The sequence below is a fragment of the Oryctolagus cuniculus genome, chromosome 3, assembly GCF_964237555.1.
Source record: "Oryctolagus cuniculus chromosome 3, mOryCun1.1, whole genome shotgun sequence".
Lineage (NCBI taxonomy): Eukaryota > Metazoa > Chordata > Mammalia > Lagomorpha > Leporidae > Oryctolagus > Oryctolagus cuniculus.
In genome coordinates this window covers 121,333,001-121,353,308 of record NC_091434.1, presented here as the reverse complement: position 1 = coordinate 121,353,308, position 20,308 = coordinate 121,333,001, and the positions used below count along the sequence as shown (strand labels likewise).

The 20,308-nt window shown below is 39.7% G+C and overlaps 1 protein-coding gene across 10 annotated transcripts in view; it reads right to left on the bottom strand.

Annotated features, from left to right (window-relative positions):
• WDR33 (WD repeat domain 33) overlaps positions 1-20,308 on the bottom strand; it is a 120,242-nt gene that overhangs the window by 44,475 nt on the left and 55,459 nt on the right. For 9 of the 10 annotated variants that reach the window (XM_002712200.5, XM_008258435.4, XM_008258436.4 and 6 more), the window contains one exon: positions 18,872-18,969. In XM_002712200.5, the coding sequence (XP_002712246.1) occupies positions 18,872-18,969 (98 nt within the window). Of the gene's footprint in view, positions 1-13,119; positions 13,744-18,871; positions 18,970-20,308 lie in introns of those variants that run through there. The other variant, XM_051849642.2, reaches the window with a different exon arrangement.

Genomic DNA, 20,308 nt, shown 5'->3' with positions numbered 1-20,308 from the left:
GCCATTGCGGCCATTTGGGGAGTAAACTAGCAGATGGAAAACCTTTCTCGTGCTTGCTAACTCTGCCCTTCAATCAAATAAATCTTAAAAAAAAAAAAAAAAAAAAAAAAAAAAAAAAAAAAACAACCCTTAATTACTCAAACTGCAAAATTACAAAGCTAAATATTTGTTATCATAAAGGTTTTAGTGGCCGGCGCCGCAGCTCACTAGGCTAATCCTCCGCCTGTGGCGCCAGCACACCAGGTTCTAGTCCCAGTTGGGGCGCCGGATTCTGTCCCGGTTGCCCCTCTTCCAGGCCAGCTCTCTGCTGTGGCCCAGGAGCGCAATGGAGGATGGCCCAGGTCCTTGGGCCCTGCACCCGCATGGGAGACCAAGAGGAGGCACGTGGCTCCTGGATTCGGATCAGCCCAGCGCATCAGCTGCAGCAGCCACTTGGGGGGGCGAACCAACGGAAGACCTTTCTCTCTCCCTCACTGCCTAACTCTGCCTATTTTTTTAAAAAAAAAAAAGGTTTTAGTGACATTAAAAGAAAGAAAAAAGATAAGGTAATTAGAAATCCCAAGAAACACTAAAGCAAACCAAGCTGTGGCATTATTTTCAATAGTTGATAGTGACAGAGCCGGCGCCGCGGCTCAATAGGCTAATCCTCCACCTTGCGGCGCCGGCACACCGGGTTCTAGTCCCGGTCGGGGCGCCGGATTCTGTCCCGGTTGCCCCTCTTCCAGGCCAGCTCTCTGCTATGGCCAGGGAGTGCAGTGGAGGATGGCCCAGGTGCTTGGGCCCTGCACCCCATGGGAGACCAGGAAAAGCACCTGGATCCTGGCTCCTGCCAACGGATCAGCGCGGTGCGCCGGCTGCAGCGGCGGCCATTGGAGGGTGAACCAACGGCAAAGGAAGACCTTTCTCTCTCTGTCTCTCTCTCACTGTCCACTCTGCCTGTCAAAAAAAAAAAAAAAAAAAAAAAAAAAAAGTTGATAGTGACAGATTTTAAGAAAACAGAATCAGAATTGACCTTGACATTCTTGAAGCATAAACAACTTTTTTTAACTGCTACAGGATTATCATCCCTTCACTGAAGTGTATAATCAATAGTGTAATTTGCAGTAGAAATGTGATGTTTTGGTTTTCCTTTTTTACAATTTTAACATAGGAAGAGAACAGAACTATAGCTGAGGAGCAGAATAAAATGGCTCAAAATTCTTGATTATGTACAAATAAAGGTAGAAGAGTAGAAAAACACTGAAGGGCATAAACTTCTCTCTGTAACTTAATGAGTCTAACACTGCTTAAAGTTGGTGCCCTGTCCGCAAAATACAGGCGTTAAGTTAAAGCTATAAAGAAAATCACCAAAACAAATATAACTCATTAAAAAAACCAGGAGAGAGAAGATATGGTTGGTGCAAAGGCAAAATATATCAGATTTATCACGAGAGATATTATTTAAAAGACTATCATAACAAGAATAAACAAAAACAAATCAGTTTTAAAATATTATCTCTAGGGAGAAATAAATGATTAGATTTTTCACATTTCAAATTCCATCTCTGGGTGGTATTAGAGAAGATTTTCCCATTCTAAAAAATACAGTTAAAATTTTAAATGGTGGAAATTTCCGAAATTGTTAATCCTATGTAAGCTCCTTAGTTTGGCTAGATCAAAACTTTCTTAATCTTCCTTTTTTTTTCTTTTAAGATTTATTGATTTACTTACATGAAAATCAGAATTACAAAGAGAGAGAAAACTTCATCTTTAATGACTTCTGGAACAGGGAGGTCAACTCATCTTCCCAAAGTTTAAATGTTTATCATGAGGTATCTATCCTAAAGGAAAATTTTCAGTGTGCATACAAGCATAAAGGTAGGAGGCTCTGAGCACAACTGTGCCTCAGTAAAAACCTCACACAAATCCTCAACGTCTTATCAATGAGAAATGGCTAAGTAAATTATGGTTGATACATTCTATGGAATGCCACTGAGCAGTCAGAAAGACTGGGGTAGCAATGATACAGAAAGATGACCATGATACATTGTACAGTAGGAAAGTAAACAGAAAAGAATTTATGGAGTACAATCACCTTCCATATAGTAATCTTAAAATACATACTTTTGTTTTTGCATAGGAAAGGTACACACAAACCTAATCACAGAAAAGTGCTTACCTCTGGATGTGAGATTGGGAAAGGGGAAGATGTTGACTCTTGAACTTTTTATGGATGTTTATTACTTTTGTAAAAGGTGGAAATTCTTATGACAGCTTTCATAATTCATACATTAACCCCACCCACTTCTTTCCGTACCTTTCTATTCCATCCCCTACCCTCCATACTGTTGAACCACAGATCTCAAACTTCCATATGGCACATGGTGTGAATGTGTGAGTCCACCTTACAACTCTCTCCAATTCTTACTTCCATGCAGCACACAGAATATACCCGTCAGCATGTGTGATTGATGGAAAAAAAGGCATCTTTGTGTTGCATTTATTCTTCAGCTTGATTGCTTAGGGAATGGTGGTGATAATGGGGCCAGGTTGCAAATGAAATTCCACACAGGTCAGTGATTGTTAGGCAGTCAGCCTGCCTCTGTATTCATCCTCTGTCATCTTCCTGATCACAGAACAAGATATGGAAAGCTCAAAGTAAATCCCTTTGTAAGAACACTTCTTTAGAATACCTTGGAGTAGGCTTCATTGGCATGGTTGTTGTATTCTGGAGAACACATTTGTGTACACACATGACCAAAATGTATGCATTCCTTTTTCCAGTCAAGCACACACTAATCATATAATCATGCTGTTGACCCTTCCCAGAGAGAGAATGCTGGTTAACAGTCTCTGCAGCACAGCCTCTCTGTGCTGTGGGACCAGGAAGCTCCCAGTCTCTGGTCTGTACTTCTCATCTTCAGCCACACACTGAAGCCAAATTGAAGCAATGTAGGAGAGTGAAGGCTTCTTACCCTTAACTGTGTTTGAATAGTGGTTTTTTCTTTCACTACTCATTTTTTAGAAAGCGCAACAATAAATAAAAGAAGACTGAAGAAGAGCAGTCTAAATGAGAACTTACAATGCAATCAAGCACTGCTGATACAAGTATTTCTAACAATGGAGTATTTGATTTTGATCCAAATGTCTATTAAAAATGCCCAAATAAATCACACCATAAAAATATACCTTTTTTTGATCTTTATATTTTTTCAAAATATTGTAAACCTAGTAAAAAGTGGTAATAAAAAATACTCTGTGATAAATCTACAGAGTAACTCAGTATATCAGACAATAAATATAGATTTACTTCACTAGAACTCAAAAAAGTAGACAGTGGTTCTTAAGAATGGTTCCAACATATTAGCTATTCAAATAACAAGCTAGTGAGCAAAGACGACAAAGAAAAGAATGTTGGAAATGGTGAATGGGGAACTCTGGAGCGAAGGATTGTCTTATGGTCATCCCACGGTTCTGAGATGACAGAGGAAGGATGAGGACTTATACAATAAAGCTTTAAAAAAATAAGTCATAGTTCATTTCTGTATAATGTTATTTATTTAAATGTGGCTTACAATACAATTGATTTTATCAGTAACACTTCTAAACCTAAAATGCCTACTGATAATCACACCGCATTCCACCTCTTGACCCAATATCTCCTTCCTTAAATGAGCTCTTTAATACCTTTCCTAATCAATTCCAACATCTTCTCAAATTAACTAAACTACATTACTTTCTTTACTCTCATCATGTCTTTTAGCATCTTTCCTTGACATCTGTAATTTAAGCAATGAACACGTGTTTCCTCCTGGACTGTTGGGAGCGACAGGTTCCACATATGTCTGCAGCCCTCACAACAGCCCTGTGAGGTAGGTATCAGGAGACCCACATTACACACAAGGACTTGCAGGTTGGAAAGACAGACTTGCCCAGTGACGAAGTCGGGAATCAGCAGACCTGCTAACTTTTTGCTGAGTACCCAAGAAGAAAAACAAAGATTCTGGCAAACAGGAACTAGGATTGTACCCTGGATTTTGAAGCTGGCAGAGAAGAGGTTCAACAATATTAATAATTTCTTCTTTCTTGCCATTTAACCATTGACAACAGTGATATATTCTATTCTTCTGCCATTCAATTTTAAAGATGACTACACAAATAGTTTGTCTCCCTTTTTATAGGAAAAATAAGATTATTAATATACTTGGATTCACCATTAAAGACATAGTAAAGTGGTACTATTCTACAACAGTCCCTCTGACAACATAAACGTAAACACAATGATTATAGCAGTGACAGGAGCAGAGAATTTGGTAGGAATCACAAAGGTGGGTTTCTACTCCAAGAGCTGTAGTTTCAAAATACAAAGCCTTATTATCTAGACACTATCATTAAGACAATGGATCACAAATGTTATGAGCCTAAATAATGTAAAGAGGCACTCTGGCATCTATATGTAGCTTGGACACAGACAAAAATGGTTGTGTATTTCCCTTCAATTCTGAAATTTGTGGTAATCCTGAAATATTACTTTTTCCCTGAAAAATTACATACTAAGTAAATCTAAATGATAGATCATTATAGAATGTTTAAAACCTCAAAAATATTCATGTGCAATAGTCTCCAAGGAAAAAAAATCTTACTCTGAAAAGATTCCATCCTTAAGTTTGATGCAAATCAACAATATTTTCAGTTTACTACATTACTGCTCTACTGAAAGAATCAAGATGTAAAAGTCTTTGTAATTTACATCTTTTCTTAAAAGTCATGCAGGTTCTTGCAAAGCGTTCATAGCTACCATTAAATGAGCTATGAAGATTTCAACAACAAAACATGATGACATCATTTCTATGGGAAAATTCTAGAGAGCAATGGCAGTAGTAGTAGCACTACTGGAAGAGGCTGGTTCTGCCTATAAAGTATCTTGTCTAATGAAGCTAGATACGCTGGATTCTCTAATCATGTGACACTACTCAAACGCGCTCTACACTTATTAAAGCATCCATAGCTAAGTCCTTTTTTTTTTTTTTTAAGATTTATTTATCTATTTGAAAGTCAGAGTTACACAGAGAGGAGAGGCAGAGAGAGAGAGAGAGGCAGAGAGAGAGAGAGAGGCAGAAAGAGAAAGAGGTTTTCTACCCGCTGGTACACTCCCCAGTTGGCCGCAATAGCCACAGCTGCGCTGATCCAAAGCCAAGAGTCAGGAGCTTCTTCCGGGTCTCCAATGTGGGTGCAGGGGCCCAAGGACTTGGGCCATCTTCTACTGCTTTCCCAGGCCATAGCAGAGAGCCAGATCAGAAGTGGAGCGGACAGGTCTCGAACCGGCGCCCATATGGGATGCCAGCGCTTCAGGCCAAGGCGTTAACCCACTGTGCCACAGCACCAGCCCCCACAACTAAGTCATAACTACAAATTGAACTTGAGCTTTAACACTTACTCAATTATACCAAGCAGTTAAAGGATTCAGTGTTAAAGAGCATACCCTCGAGACTGGCACTGCGTCAAAGCAGGTAAAGCTGACACACGCAATGCCAGCATCCCAAATGGGTGCTGGTTCATGTCCGAGGTGCTCCAATTCCAATCCAGCACTTGGTGAATGGCCTGGAAAAACAAGCAGAAGATGGCACAAATGTATGGGCCCCTGCAACCCACATGGGAGACCCAGATGAAGCTCCCAGTTCCTGGCTTCCACCTGACCCAGTCCTGGCCATTGCAACCATCTGAGGAGTGAACCAGTACATGGAAGATCTGTCTCTTTCTCATTCTCTTCATTTTTTTAAAAAAAGAATATCCTCAACTTATCATTCAAAGTAAAGATACAATGGAAGAAACATATGCTGGAATTTATTAAAACATAGTTTATGTTTGAAGATCTACACATTTTTAAAGATTTCTCCAAAACTGCCTAAGAAGTTGATTTTTAAAAGTTATTACAGGGGCTGGTGCTGTGGCCTAGCAGGTAAAGCCGCAGGCTGCAGTGCTGGCATCCCATATGGGTGCCGGTTCAAGTCCTGGCTGCTCCTCTTCCAATCCAGCTCTCTGCTATGGCCTGCGGAAGCAGTAGAAGATGGCCCAAATCCTTGGGCCCCTGCACCCATGTGGGAGACCCGGAAGAAGCTCCTGGCTTCATATAGGTGCAGCTCCAGCCTTTGCGGCCAATTACAGAAGGAACCAGCGGATGGAAGCTCTCCCTCTCTCTCTCTGCCTCCCCTCTCTTAACAATGTCAAATAAATAAATAAATCTTTTTTTAAAAAGTTATTATCATTTTTAAGATCATAAACCCTGTAAAAATTAGTCATAACTCACAGGAATATCTTCTCTATATTATAATGCAGTGCTTATTTTAGAATGTTATGTGAGGGCTGGGGCTGTGGCACAGTGGGTTATGGCCCAAGTCCTTGGGCTCCTGTGCCCACGTTGGAGACCTGGAAGAAGCTCCTGGCTCCTGGCCAGCATAGCTCCAGCCGTTGCAGCCATCTGGGGAGTAAACCAGTGGGTGGAAGGCCTTTCTCTCTGTCTCCACCTCTCTCTGTAACTCTTTCAAATAAATAAAATACATCCTTTAAAAAAATGTTATGTGAAAGATACCATTAAAAGTGCTGTTTCAGAACTGACCATCTCCAGTGGTCACTTACACTGTGTGTGAAGATGAGGACTGGGGCCACACTGTCTGCACTGCCAGCATTCCACATAGGCACTGGTTCAAGTCCTGGCTAATCTACTCCCAGCCCTTGGGCCCCTGCACACATGTGGGAGACCAGGAAGAAGCTCCTGGCTTCTGGCTTCGGCCTGGCCCAATCCTGGCTATTGCCAGACATTTGGGGAGCGAACCAGTGGATGGAAGATCTCTCTCTCTCTCTCTCTCTCTCTCTCTCTGTTCCACTTCCCATACAGCTCTCTGTTATGGCCTGGGAAAGCAATAGAAGATAGCCCAAATCTTTGGGCTCCTGCACCCATGTGAGAGACCTGGAAGAATCTCCTGGCTCCTGGCTTCAGATTGGCGTAGCTATGGCCACTGCAGCCATCTGGAGAGTGAACCAGCAGATAGAGGACCGACCTCTCTCTCTCTGCCTCTGCCTCTCCTTCTCTCTCTGTGTAACTCTTTCAAGTAAATACATAAATTTAAAAAGTCTTCAAAGCTTCAAAGCTTTGGAAAATCTTTTGTAGTCACATACACCATATAGAAAATGACCAGTTGGACAGCTGACTCTTTCAAGCTTTAAAGGAACATCTCCTGAAGAGCTAAAAAGCAATCCCTACACACTAAACCTAGTGGAATAAATCCGAGAGTAAAGCTGGAAAAAGTAGTCATCTTACTTCATAAAAAGAGCGTGCTTCTATTACACCCACTACTTACATCCAGTTCAAAAAGGACACATGCTAGTTAATATGCCACCAACTACTTCTCAATTGCTGTTCTGTTTTGTAACTGGTGGCATGCTGCAGCCTATTCCAACCTATACATCCCTGATGGCAGTCCTGCTAAATCCTGACCTCCTTCACAGTGAGAGTCCAGCTTAGATTGAAATACATTTGAGAAAGGAAAAAAGCAACCTGACATCAAAGAACTAATCTGATGTTCATATACAAGCCTCAACGTAATCACAAAATGTGACATTTTCAGCTTAATCACTTTGTTTTCAAAAGTAGTCACTATGAGACTATGATAAAGACAAACAAAAAAGGTCACCATATGATTCACAAAACACAAACTCAACTTCTTGTCAAATGTGACAGCTTAGTGCACTGCCAATTACTGCTGGCTGCATTCTCACTCTCATCTGCCCTGCCTGTAAGATTCACTGATGCCCAATCACAGAACTGCCTCTGCTTTCTGACAGCATCCAATTAATATCAAGTGCCCACTTCCTTATATTCTCCCAAAAAACTAATCAAAGCCAAAACCCCATAATAGATTCTTCATTACTCTTTCTTACTGAGACACCCTGTGGTTCCTTATGGTCTGTGTTCTTTGCTACAATGAGTAACAAAAGCAACTTGTCCAACTACAGGTGTATTCCTAGTGGTCTTGGCTGAAGGGTGTTGACTCTTGGGAATACTCAAGAGTGGAATGAAAATGTTTTAGGTTTACAAAGTGACCCTAAATTACAGCTCATTCATGCACATCACCTAATGGGCAGGTTTGGATGACTTTGGTAGATGATTTCTCCATGTACTTTTAATGTCAAATACAAAAAGCATTATTAAAATGTACCAAATACATAAAGTAAAAAACATTACTGACAATCACACTGAAAACTGTTAAGGCTTGAAGACAAAAGTGATCACCTTAAAATATCTGGATAATAGCTCAGTTGTGAAAGTACTTCTTATGTACTCTTTCACCAAAAAATTGCTGCAAATGTATAAATTCTTTGCAGATGAATGCTATCTCTATACATACTCACATTAATCACATTCAGAGGCACACTCAAAATACAAACTTAGCACAAATAATATTTCTGTAACACAAATCAGAGACACAAAGTAAACATTTTGTCAAAACTATATATTTTAAAGCTAACTTACTAATTTTTTAACATAAAAGTTAAAAAACTAGAAATCTTAACTGAATTTCAGGGAAATAAAAAAGCAATCCACCTCCACTCCAAAGAAAAGGAAGAACTCATTTTTTCAGTTATAAAATCAGACTTTTAAAGAGCCTTCTCGGGCCCAGCAGTGTGGCGCAGTGGGTTAATGTCCCAGCCTGCAGCACCGGCATCATATATGGGTGCCCGTTAAGAGTTCCAGCTGCTCCACTTCCGATCCAGCTCCCTGCTAATGTGCCTGGGAAAGCAGCGGAAGGTGGCCCAAGTCTTTGGGCCCCTGCAACTCATGTAGGAGAGAGACCCAGAAGAAGCTCCTGGATACCGGCTTCAGATTGGCTCAGCTCCGGCTGTTGCAGCCATTTGGGGAGTGAACCAGCTGACAGAAGACCAACCTACCTCTCTTTCAAATAAAATAAAATACACCTTAAAAAGAAAAAAAAAAAGAGTCTTCTCTCCCTAACTCTGCCTTTCAAATAAATAAATAAATAATTTTTTTAGATCTGTAAAACTTTGGGCTGGCATATGTCACATCAGGTAAGCTGCCACTTGTGACACCCACATCCCATTTGGGTGCCAGTTCCTGTTCTAGCTGCTCCACTTCCAATCCAGTTCCCTACTAATGGCCTGGGAAAACAACAGAAAATGGTCCAAATGTTTGTGCCCCTGCCACCCATGTAGGAGACCTGGATAAAACTCCTGGCTCCTGGTTTCAGCTTGGCCCAGCACAGGCTGCTATGGACATCGGGAAAGTGAACCAGCAGGTCGGAGATCTGTCTCCCTGTCTCTCTCTGGTAACTCTTTCAAAATAAATATAAGTCTTTCAAAAAAGCTGTAAAACTAAAAATGTTCTCAAGCAAGGATGATACTTGAAAAAATACATAAATGGAAAAGTCTACATAACTCATGTGGGAATACCAGGGTTCAGGTCCCAGCTGTGTTTCCTCCTAGCAAGTTAAGAGACCCAGAGAAAGCTCTGGCTTCCACTCAGCCCAGCCCTTACCATTGCAAACATTTGGGGAGTGAACCAGCGGATGGAAGAACTCTCTGTAACTCTGCCTTTCAAATAAATAAAATAGATCTTTTAAAAACATAATAAAATTTTTAATTCTAAATGTTTCCTTTATAGTCCACTCAATCATTTAATTAGGCCTATATTTGCTACATTCTAGATAAGGACTTGGCTCCTACACTAAAACAAACCACACCCAAGACTCTGGGGGCAGACTAGGCTACAATGTACCCAAGAGACCTTCACTGATGCCATTAGATTTCTGTAAATCTTGTCTACTCCAACAAAAAATACATACAAATATTTTCCCAAGATTCCTACGTTTTGCTAATTGCATTACTCATCCAAGATAGCAAAAAGAAATGATATTTTATCAGAGTTATAACTTCATTATCCAATTCTTATTACTAAATTAAGCCAGATCATAATTTCTATGACTAAGATTGGTCAACAGGGAAACACTCTAATCTTCAGCCTGGAGAAAACCAATACTGTCTTAACAAAACAGCACAGACATTATGGCTGAGATGAACTATGTAGACTCCATGGTCAGTGTTCAGAGTGAACAGCATTTCGGTTCACTACAGTACTCTGTCAAGCCGCAAACATTATTTTAAGAAATGAGAAGGGGCCAGCGCTGTGGCACAGTAGGTTAATCCTCTGCCTGTGTAACTGGCATCCCATATGGGCGCTGGTTCTAGTCCCGGCTGCTCCTCTTCCAATCCAGCTCTCTGCTATGGCCTGGGAAGGCAGTATCAGATGGCCCAAGCACTTGGACCCCTACACCCACGTTGAAGACCTGGAAGAAGTTTCTGGCTCCTGGCTTCGGATAGGTCCAGCTCCGGCTATTGCAGCCTTTTGGGGAGTGAACCAGCGGATAGAATATCTTTCTCTCTATCTCTCCTTCTCACTGTTCATTAACTCTACCTCTCAAATAAATAACTATTAAAAAAAAAAAAAAGAAATGAGAGAACTAAAAGGCGGACATGGTACTGAAGGGAAGAGGCCTGTCCTCTAAATTTTTTATTAACAAACCAAGCAGAGACCCTTGGCCACAATGAGCAATCATTATTTACTTTGATAATTATTAAGCTCATCTAACATTAATGCAGAATCTTAAATGCTTCTATGAGGCAAATTCTAAGTTCATACCTGTTGAAGTTTTCTACAACTGAAAACACTAGAAAAACAAAACTTTGTTTAAACAAGTGGTAATATTTATGAACTACGTATAAAAACAAAACAAAAAAACCTATATGTTCTACTGTAAAAACTAACCACCACAGCTGAAAAACATTTTAAATGATAAAAATAAAATTCAGTCAGCTCTCTATATATGTGGGTTCTAGCTCTGTGGATTCAACCAACCATGGGTCAAAAATATTTTTTATTTTAAATAGTGGCTGGCCTTTCTTCTGGGGCCAGCGCTGTGACATAATAGGTTAAGTCTCCGCCTGCATTGTTGGCATTCCACATGGGCAACAGTCTCAGTTCTGGCTGCTCCTCTTCCAATCCAGCTCCCTGCTGTTGGCCTGGGAAAGCAGTGGAAGATGGCTCAAGTGTTTGGACCCCTGTACCCATGTGAGACCTGGAAGAAGCCCCTGGCTCCTGGCTTTGGACTGGCCCAACTCCGGCCATTATGGACATCTGCGGAGTGAAGTAGTGGGTGGAAGACCATTCTCTCTAACTCTGTCTCTCAAATTAATAAGATTAAAAAAATGTACTAAGCACACACAAATGTTTGTCATCATTCCCTAGAGAATACAGTACAATTATTTCCATAGTATTGATACTGTATTAGGTATTATTAATTTAAAGATCATTTATAATATACAGGAGGATAAGCACAGGTTACATGTAACGACTACACCATTTTATTTCAGGTATTTGAGTATCCACAGATTTTGGAATTCTTGGGGCTCCTAAAACCTATATACCCCTACCCTATCAGTGATACTGTACAATTGCACAATTCTGAAATAATCATGTTTGTCCTTAAACAGGCCAGAGATATGAAAACAGGCTCTGAAACTAGCATTGGAAAACGCATAACTGACCACCTTATGTACAGGCACTAGTAAAAGTCTTCTTGTGAATTAACTCATTTAATTCTCAGAGTAACTCAATAAGGTCAGTGTTACCATGAATCTCTACTGAACAGATTAGGACAGAGATACACTACAGTGACTTGTACATGTCACAAAGCTGCTGAAGATTAAAACTATTAAATAACATCCAGGTTCTACAGACTGTGTTTGTAATCAGGTGCAATGCTGTTCCTATATTAACTTCCATGGTGTTCACTTTAGTAGCAGGAAACTAGCAGATGGATCAAATCAGAAAGATTAAAAATATCATAGTATTTTCAAAAGAACAGGAGGAAAATTAATGAAAGAAAATTAGTGACTCTATACCATAGAGGATGAGATAACAGAAATCAGAAACCCACAAAATAAATTTGAAGAAGAGCAGAGATAAAGGAAAATTCATTTAATAAAAATATCTTCAGTGTAATAAGCTCTTTAGGTGGTTACTGATAACAATAGAATTTACAAAATACTGTTTAAAAAATATTCAAAGCCTAAACAAACTAACCAAAGCTAAAGTGGAAAACGGGCATGAAGAAATCTTTGGAGTGCTCAAAATACTCTTTAACTAGAGGTAGCTAGCTGAGCTAATAAGCAAGCAAAAACACAATGCAGCATAGCACAGCAAAAACAGCACTGCAGCATTTAAGATTTGTGTGCTTCTCTATATATTTATACGTATAAATAATTTAAACACATATGTATTTTTAAACATAAGGTAGATTTTGAGGCTCTATTTCATGACCTCAAATAGAATTAATAACATTTTCTAATATCTCAACAGAAGGCAACATCTCCTTATGAAATATAACTTGTCCACTTAATACTTTGCCCACTGCTTGACTTAGACTTTTGCATCTCTCTAAAACACAAAACTATAACTAAAACACAAACTAGGTTAAATATTATTAAATCCAACCATCCATCTGCAAAGAGAATATCATTCATAATCTCCCTGGTAGGTTGGAAGGTAACTGTGGCACTATTTCAGCCATCAGAAGCCCAAATGCTCACACAACAGTCCATTCTCTTACCTTTCAACAGGATAACATTTCTATAATCTAATCCAAACACAGCATCCTATACTTTCCCACACCTTATAGTCTAGGGATCTGTACAAAATAACCCCACCTTACTTACATAGAAAATTCATTATATTTTTGTAAATGACTGTAACCTTTTGACCAGGCTAAATACTAAACTCCCCTTTACTGTTCTCATGATATTCAGATCTCTTCCATTCTCATCAACAGCTCTCAAAAGTGAAGCATCACCACTCTGAGTATTTCTGTAAATAGGGAAAACGCCTCAAGCATTCACACATCAACCATTTAAAAAATCCAAGACTGGAATGAATATCTAGCATAGCAGTGAAGATGCCCTTTGGATCACCTGTGTCCCATATCAGAGTGCCTGGGTTCCAGTCTAGACCCCATTCCCATCTAACTTCCTAATGATGTGCACCCTGGGAGGCAACAGGTGCTAACTCAAGTAGCTGGGGTCCTGCCACCCACAGAGGAGACCTGAATTGAGCTCCCATTTCCTAGCTTTGGCCTGGAAAGCCTCAGCCATCGTGGGCTTGCAGATGAGTGATTTTTTTTTTATTTTTATTTTTTTTTGCAGAGGAGTGGGGTGAGGAGAACAGCAAGTTAAGCTGTCTCTTCCAACACCAGCATCCCATATTCAAGTGCCAATTCAACACCCATCTGCTTCACTTCTAATCCAGTTTATTGCCAATGCCAAATGGGAAGGTAAGGGAAGATGGTCCAAGTGCTTGAGCCCCTGCCACCCATGTGACAGACCAGAGACAGAACAAAGCTTAGGGGCCAACACAATGGCTCAGTTGGTTAATCCTCTGCCTGCAGCGCCAGCATCCCATATGGGCACCGGGTTCTAGTCCCATTTGCTCCTCTTCCAGTCCAGCTCTCTGCTGTGGCCCAGGAGGGCAGTGGAAGATGGCCCAAGTGTTTGGGCTCCTGCACCCGCAAGGGAAACCAGGAAGCAGCATCTGACTCCTGGCTTCGGATGGGCGCAGCGCCAGCCGTAGCGGCCATTTGGGGAGTGAACCAACGGAAGGAAGACCTTTCTCTCTGTCTTCATCTCTCACTGTCTATAACTCTACAAGAAAGAAAGATAGACAGAAAGAAGGAAGCTTAGCGTAAATATATTAACTCCTGTAAAAATATGAACGTACCATATAAATATTTCAGCACCTTACTATACTAGTATTCCCTCCTATAATATAACCAGATAATTATGTCAGGGAACCTACCATAAGCTTATGTGATCTGGTCTTTTCAGGACAGAAGAGAGCCTTAAGCTCTTTCTCAAAATAACCACAGATACAGAAAACAACATCAGCATGTAAAATGGGTTCATACAGTCATTTGGATGACAAAATGGGAGGAGTTTTAAGTACTTTTAATATTAAAGCATATTGTGTCAGTGGAAATTGTTATTCTGCTATAAGCTGCTGTTTTTGTTTTGGAAAGAAGACTAGATTTTGTGAAACGTTTTGTAAAACCTTGTACAAATAAATCAGGTCCACTGTTATAAACTATGTAGTCTGGGGCTGGTGCTGTGGCACAGTGGGTTAAAGCCCTGGCCTGCAGTGCCAGCATCCCATATGGGCACCGGTTCTAGCCCCAGCTGCTCCTCTTCAGATCCAGCTCTCTGCTGTGGCCTGGGAAAGCAGAAGATGGCCCAAGTTCTTGGGTCCCTGCACCCAAGTGGGAGACCCAGAAGAAGCTCCTGGCTCCTGGCTTCGGATCGGTGCAACTCCAGCCACTGCGGCTATCTGGGGAGTGAACCAGCAGATGGAAGACCTCTCTCTGTCTCTAACTCTCTGTGTAACTCTGTCTTTCAAATAAATAAAATAAATCTTTTAAAAAATAAAAGTAAAAAAACTATGTAGTCTGTCAGCATTACTTTACTAAGTAAAATTATTTCCATCAACATGCATTAAGAGTTTTTCAGACTCTTCAGATTTTGTAAACTGTCTTTATCCACCTCAAAAACACATTGCTGAACCAAATATCTGGATGGAGGAGGAGTTACTTCACTCTGTAAAAATCTCAGATGTAATCACCAAGGAGGGAAATAGAAACTTATCAAAAGTACTAATAATACTCTTTCTCTTAAGCTGTTCAATGAGTACTTAGGCCCTCATTTCCTCTAAGTGTTACACTTTAAAACTGAAAACAGACTACTTCCTGAATAAGCTTCAGTGTAACTCTTTATTATGTTCATGCTCTGTATGACCTGGTACGTACCTTATAATAACCCATTTGCAGTTTCAACTGTTGATTGTGTTTAAAAAAAAGTTTTGCTAAATGTATGTTACAGTCAAAACATTTAATATATACAGTTTTAAAGAAGAATGCATTTAAATCATGAATATCTAAATTAGTTCCTTCTACTCATACCCTTGTCCTCCTCTCAAAAATCTTTACCTCACAGTTCTGTCAATACAGCTCAGGAAGACGCTGCTAAATCCTTACTGACATTTCTTTTACATAGTGATCAGGGTCGGCATTGTGGAGCAGATTAAGCCACTGCTTGAGACACCAGCATCCCATGTCAGAAGCTGATCTGAATCTCAGCTGCTCCACTTCAATCCAGTTCCCAGCTAATACACTGGTGCTTGGCCCCTTGCCATCCATATGGGATAATCTAATGGAGTTGCGGGATCCTGGCTTTGGCTTGGACCAGCCCCAGCCATTATGGCCTTTAGGAATTGAACCAGTGGATGAAAGATCTTTCTTATCTCCTTCTGCCTTTCAAATAAATAAATCTTTCAAATAGGTAAATAAATCGTTTAGTGGTTAAAAGCATAAAATCTGTAGCCAAACAACCTGGGTTCAAATCCTACCCCACCACTAAAACCTGTAGGACTTCTGACAGATTTATTTAATTTTTGGTGTCTTGGTTTCCTTACTTCAAAAAAGGGCACCAATCAGTTCTTATCTCATAGGGTTACTGGGAATATTAAACGAAGTACTAGCTGGCGCCGCAGCTCAATAGGCTAATCCTCCACCTAGCGGCGCCGGCACACCAGATTCTAGTCCCGGTTGGGGTGCCGGATTCTGTCCTGGTTGCTCAAGTGCTTGGGCCCTGCACCCACATGGGAGACCAGGAGGAAGCACCTGGTTCTTGGCTTTGGATCGGCGCAGTGCGCCAGCCGCAGCAGCCATTTGGGGGATGAACCAATGGAAGGAAGACCTTTCTCTGTCTCTCTCTCTCTCGCTGTCTAACTCTGCCTGTCAAGAAAAAAAAAAAAAAAAAAAAAAAAAGCTCTGGAAATTACAGCTGTCTAAAACTGAAAAGGGGAACCTCACGAGGCAGTGAATATTCCATTACTGAAAATCTCTGTGAGTAGAAGATTAAGGAATGACACAGAAAAGATAAGCATTTGACAATAATCACAAACTTCCCTTAATTAGAATGTTCCTGGATTATATTAATAGTTAAGCTTGAAAGTGATAGCTTAATTGTATAACACATAATAATTCAAAGAAGTAATAAGCCTGCTTGTTGGTTAATATACGGTCTATACGAATAACAGGAACATCACCATTAATACAGACCAAGTGACATAGCAGAGAGTTAAAGCTTGTTATCCCTATTTGTTTGAATTTGTGATCTAATTTTCTCTCTCCAGGTAGAGCTGAATTAAGTTCACTTCAAGTTTTATTTGAAGATTCTCACATCATCCCTGATAGATTCACCATTCCCATGACCCTCAACCCATCAAGTAGAGGTGTGAGAAATTTCTTAAGATTTATAAAATTTAGAAAAGTGAGAGATGACAAAAAGGGATCACAGACTCACTATCGAACTACTGCTTCAGTTGTATAATTAACTTAGTTTAACAGATTCACCTCAGATACTCATTGAGGTACTAAGAAAAATGATAGTTAAGTACTTGTTTTAAAGAAATCAAGACATAAACTAGAACACAAAGCCAAAAGTACATGAAGGGTCATTATACTTTTGTGCATGTTTGAAATTTCCTAAAATAAAGAGTCCTCATATAAAAAAGAAAACAATTCAATTAACTGACATGAGTATGGTGTATTTTTAAGTCACATTACCTATTCTTCAAGAAGTAATGATTCAGCATCTACTTAACTTTATCTAAATTAACCATGACTCAAATCTGAAAATAGTTGATGGCTAGTTACTTCCCAAACACTCTAAAAACTTAAGCACAATTTGCAAAGAGCTTCATTACCAAAACCAAAGAACAACACTTCCTTAGTGGAATTTTAAAAATGGTATCATACAGCAGATTTTCTTCTTTTGCTTACCCAAACTGCAGTGGTTTTTTATCAAACTTCAGGTAGCATAATCTACTGTCAAACTGTTTTGCACCTCAAAATCCCATCTAATGAATAAAGCTATTTTCTAATATATTATTTTCTATTATATTTCTAAGCATTTTCAAAGCTTACAAAAACGTTGTTTATCATATCCATGTTTAAGTGCTAGGAATTCTAATAGTGATGAAAATATACATTAGTGTATCAAAAAGGCTGGGAATCAGGTGATAAGATGCCACTCCTGGCTGTGAACCTGTATTACTTTGAACACATCACTTGAGAATTCCGGGTCATAGTGCACACTCAAAAGAGAACTCAGACTAGATGACTGAAAGGACTGCTTCTCATTCTAGAGTTGTACAATATTCCAAACTTCATAGCAAGTACATTCCCTCAATATGTGAGGTACTATGTTCTTATGCTTAGTCATAATGCATCGTGGAGGAACCTAACAAAATGTGCATAGCAGGAAATGCTTAAGCAAATGTCATCACAGATACTGGCTACAGAAATGGGGGTTAAATGGTTAAATAAGGGTTCAAGTATCTCAAGTCTTTCCTTGGCTAGAAGTATCAACATTATATGCTATAAATGAAGCTCTGAAAATTAAGAGAAACTTACAAATCCACCACGACAACTAACTCTGCTGATTCTTGAAAAGAAAGAGAAATCGCTGAATAATTTTTGGACACCCAGTATATGTAGTAACCATTCTCCCGCCCTGCATTTATGTGTCAGAGGAAGATGATACCTTTGTGGGACACGGGAATCAACCATATGAAGTAGAATGTATTGTTTATTTATACCAGTTTAGGTTCAAATGAAGCATTTGAGAATATTACATTCCTAGGGAATAATAATCTAATGATTTTTAGTTAGAAGCATACATGTTTTTGTTGTAATGTCTGTATTGCAAATGTATATCACACAGTTAATTCCCTAACACTACTACATTCACAAAAATGGCACTGGTGAACTGTTTAATATTTCATCAGCTCCACTTTATAAAGTCCAATATCTCATCTGATAATCTTGTTCAATAATTCAAGAGAAAATATGGATTTCCTTTGCAGGATAGGAGTATTCAGGTTTATTTATCATTATGAAGAGAAGAAAAGTAAAGAAGCCTTCACAAGCCTACTAACAAGATGGCCATGTAGTACAAATGTGGTATACCGAAAAACGAACTGCTATTAGTAACAGAAGTATAGCTATTGGGGCCAGCTCTATGGTGTAGCAAGTAAAACTGCCGCCTGCAGCACTGGCATCCCATATGGGCACCTGCCAGTTCAAGTCCCAGCTGCTTCACTTCCCATCCAGCTCCCTGCTGATGGGCCTGGAAAAGCAGCAGAAGATGGCCCAAGTGCTTGGGCCCCTGCACCTAAGTGGGAGACCCCGATGAAGCTCCCAGATCCTGGTTCCTGGCTTCTACCTGGCCCAGCCCTAGCTGGTTATAGCCATAGTGGATGGAAGACTTTTCTTTCTCTTTCTCTCTGCTCTGTAACTCTTTCATATAAACAAATCATAGCCACTGAAACATGGATCTTGTCAATTAATTCATAATGTAAAATGTGACCTATCTAAACAGAATAATATTGTTGTGTTGGGGAAAGGCATCATGGGTACAAGGCAGGAAAGGAATAGAACCCTAAAAGATGCATACAGATAAGCAAGTGAAAGGGGAAAGGGAGCTCTTGTATTTAATAGACATTTGAAAGAACTCAATATTAGTAGTAAAAAGCTACAACATTGAGTGAACCAGGGGAAGAGAGTTTTGGTTTCTTTAAGGAGCCTGGCTGGAATGTTGTATGTATAAAAAAATAAATCAAATGGAGATGTAAGCCAGCATTTGTGGTGTTGTGATGATTTAATCACAAGTGCCTTCCCTATTTAAATATTCCAATCAGTACCGTTAGTACACATACCTCGGAGAATTCTTTCCTCATGGCAACGAAGAAAGTCCCAGATTCTAACAGTGCCGTCATCAGAGCATGTAGCAAATTTATTATCCGTGGGTGAGAAACTGTTACATGAAGACACACAGCAGGGGAAAGAAGTCAGCATTTAACAGATATCTGAGCTTCTCAGACAGGGAAAAACAAAAACACTGTGCTGCATTATAACCAGGAGAGGGAAGTATACAGTGAAGAAGCCCTTAAAGAGAATGCTGTGAGCTAACATCAAAAGAAGACTTCAAGAGAGTGGCTGTTTCTTAGTTTTCGATCACTGACAGTCAGAACAAGTGTATTATTAGTACTAATGCTGCCCACGCTCCTCTCAGCATAGTATTTCCTATCACACCTGCAAAACACATGGAGCTGACAAAATACTGAAGCTAAATGAATTCTATTTTTGTAACGTTCCTGTTGCCTGTAAATCACACAGGAATACTCCTCAAAAGATTAGCATCAGCTTCTGCCTCAGATATTTTATAAAATGAGCTGAAAATGCTATACATTCTTACATTCAATGGTTTCTCATGTATTCAATAGGTCTGTGGAAAACTTTCACTCCTTCCTGGCAATCTATCCAGTAAGTATTATACCTTTTGAGGAAAACTTTATAATAGAGACACTCAGATTTGAGTTTAAAGGCAAAGAATCTGCTGAAATAGGGGGGTGCCTGTTTCTTCTCAGTAGTGAAAGGTCATCAAGTTTCTCAACTAACTGTTAAGAACTGCCCTGAACTTCTGGATCCTACAAATAAGAAAGGACCAACTATGAAAACTCAATATATGCACAAGGCACTAAAGCACAGTCTGTAAGAAAAAGCAAGCATGCTTATCCAACAATTTCTTTAAGACTCTCAAAGTAGAAACAGGTGACTGCAGTGGATGGTGTTTCTCTAAAGATGTCAACCTCCTCCCACAAGTGGTGGCAAAAACCTTACAGAATGCTGTTTAGCTTTATTCTGAGGCTGTGGCCATTTTCAGGCTTGTTGATGAGCTTCTTTCTTCACTTTTACTACACATATCTCATTGATATGCAAAAATATACAACTCACTGAAAATATACATTTGTATAGCTGATGTTATTAACAGTGAATCAGAAGAAAAGTTCTAGAGTCGTCTTGCCCATGGTCTGCTTACAGCTGCAAAGCTTGAAGAACCCATTCATTAATCCGTTAATGTTTGCCACATCCAGAGAGTTATCTGTGAGGGTTTTAAGTCCTATACTTTCCTTCTGAAGTCGTGGCATAATCAAGCCAACCAGGTCTTCACTTAAGCCTTTTTTTTTTCCTTGTATTCTGTGTGAATTCTGAAGGTGTTTTCTGTAGGCTTTAGTTTTTATTCAGTTGTATAATTAAAGACTGAATTCTTTATTTGGAATGAAATATTCTTGTCTTACACAGAAGGTAATAAA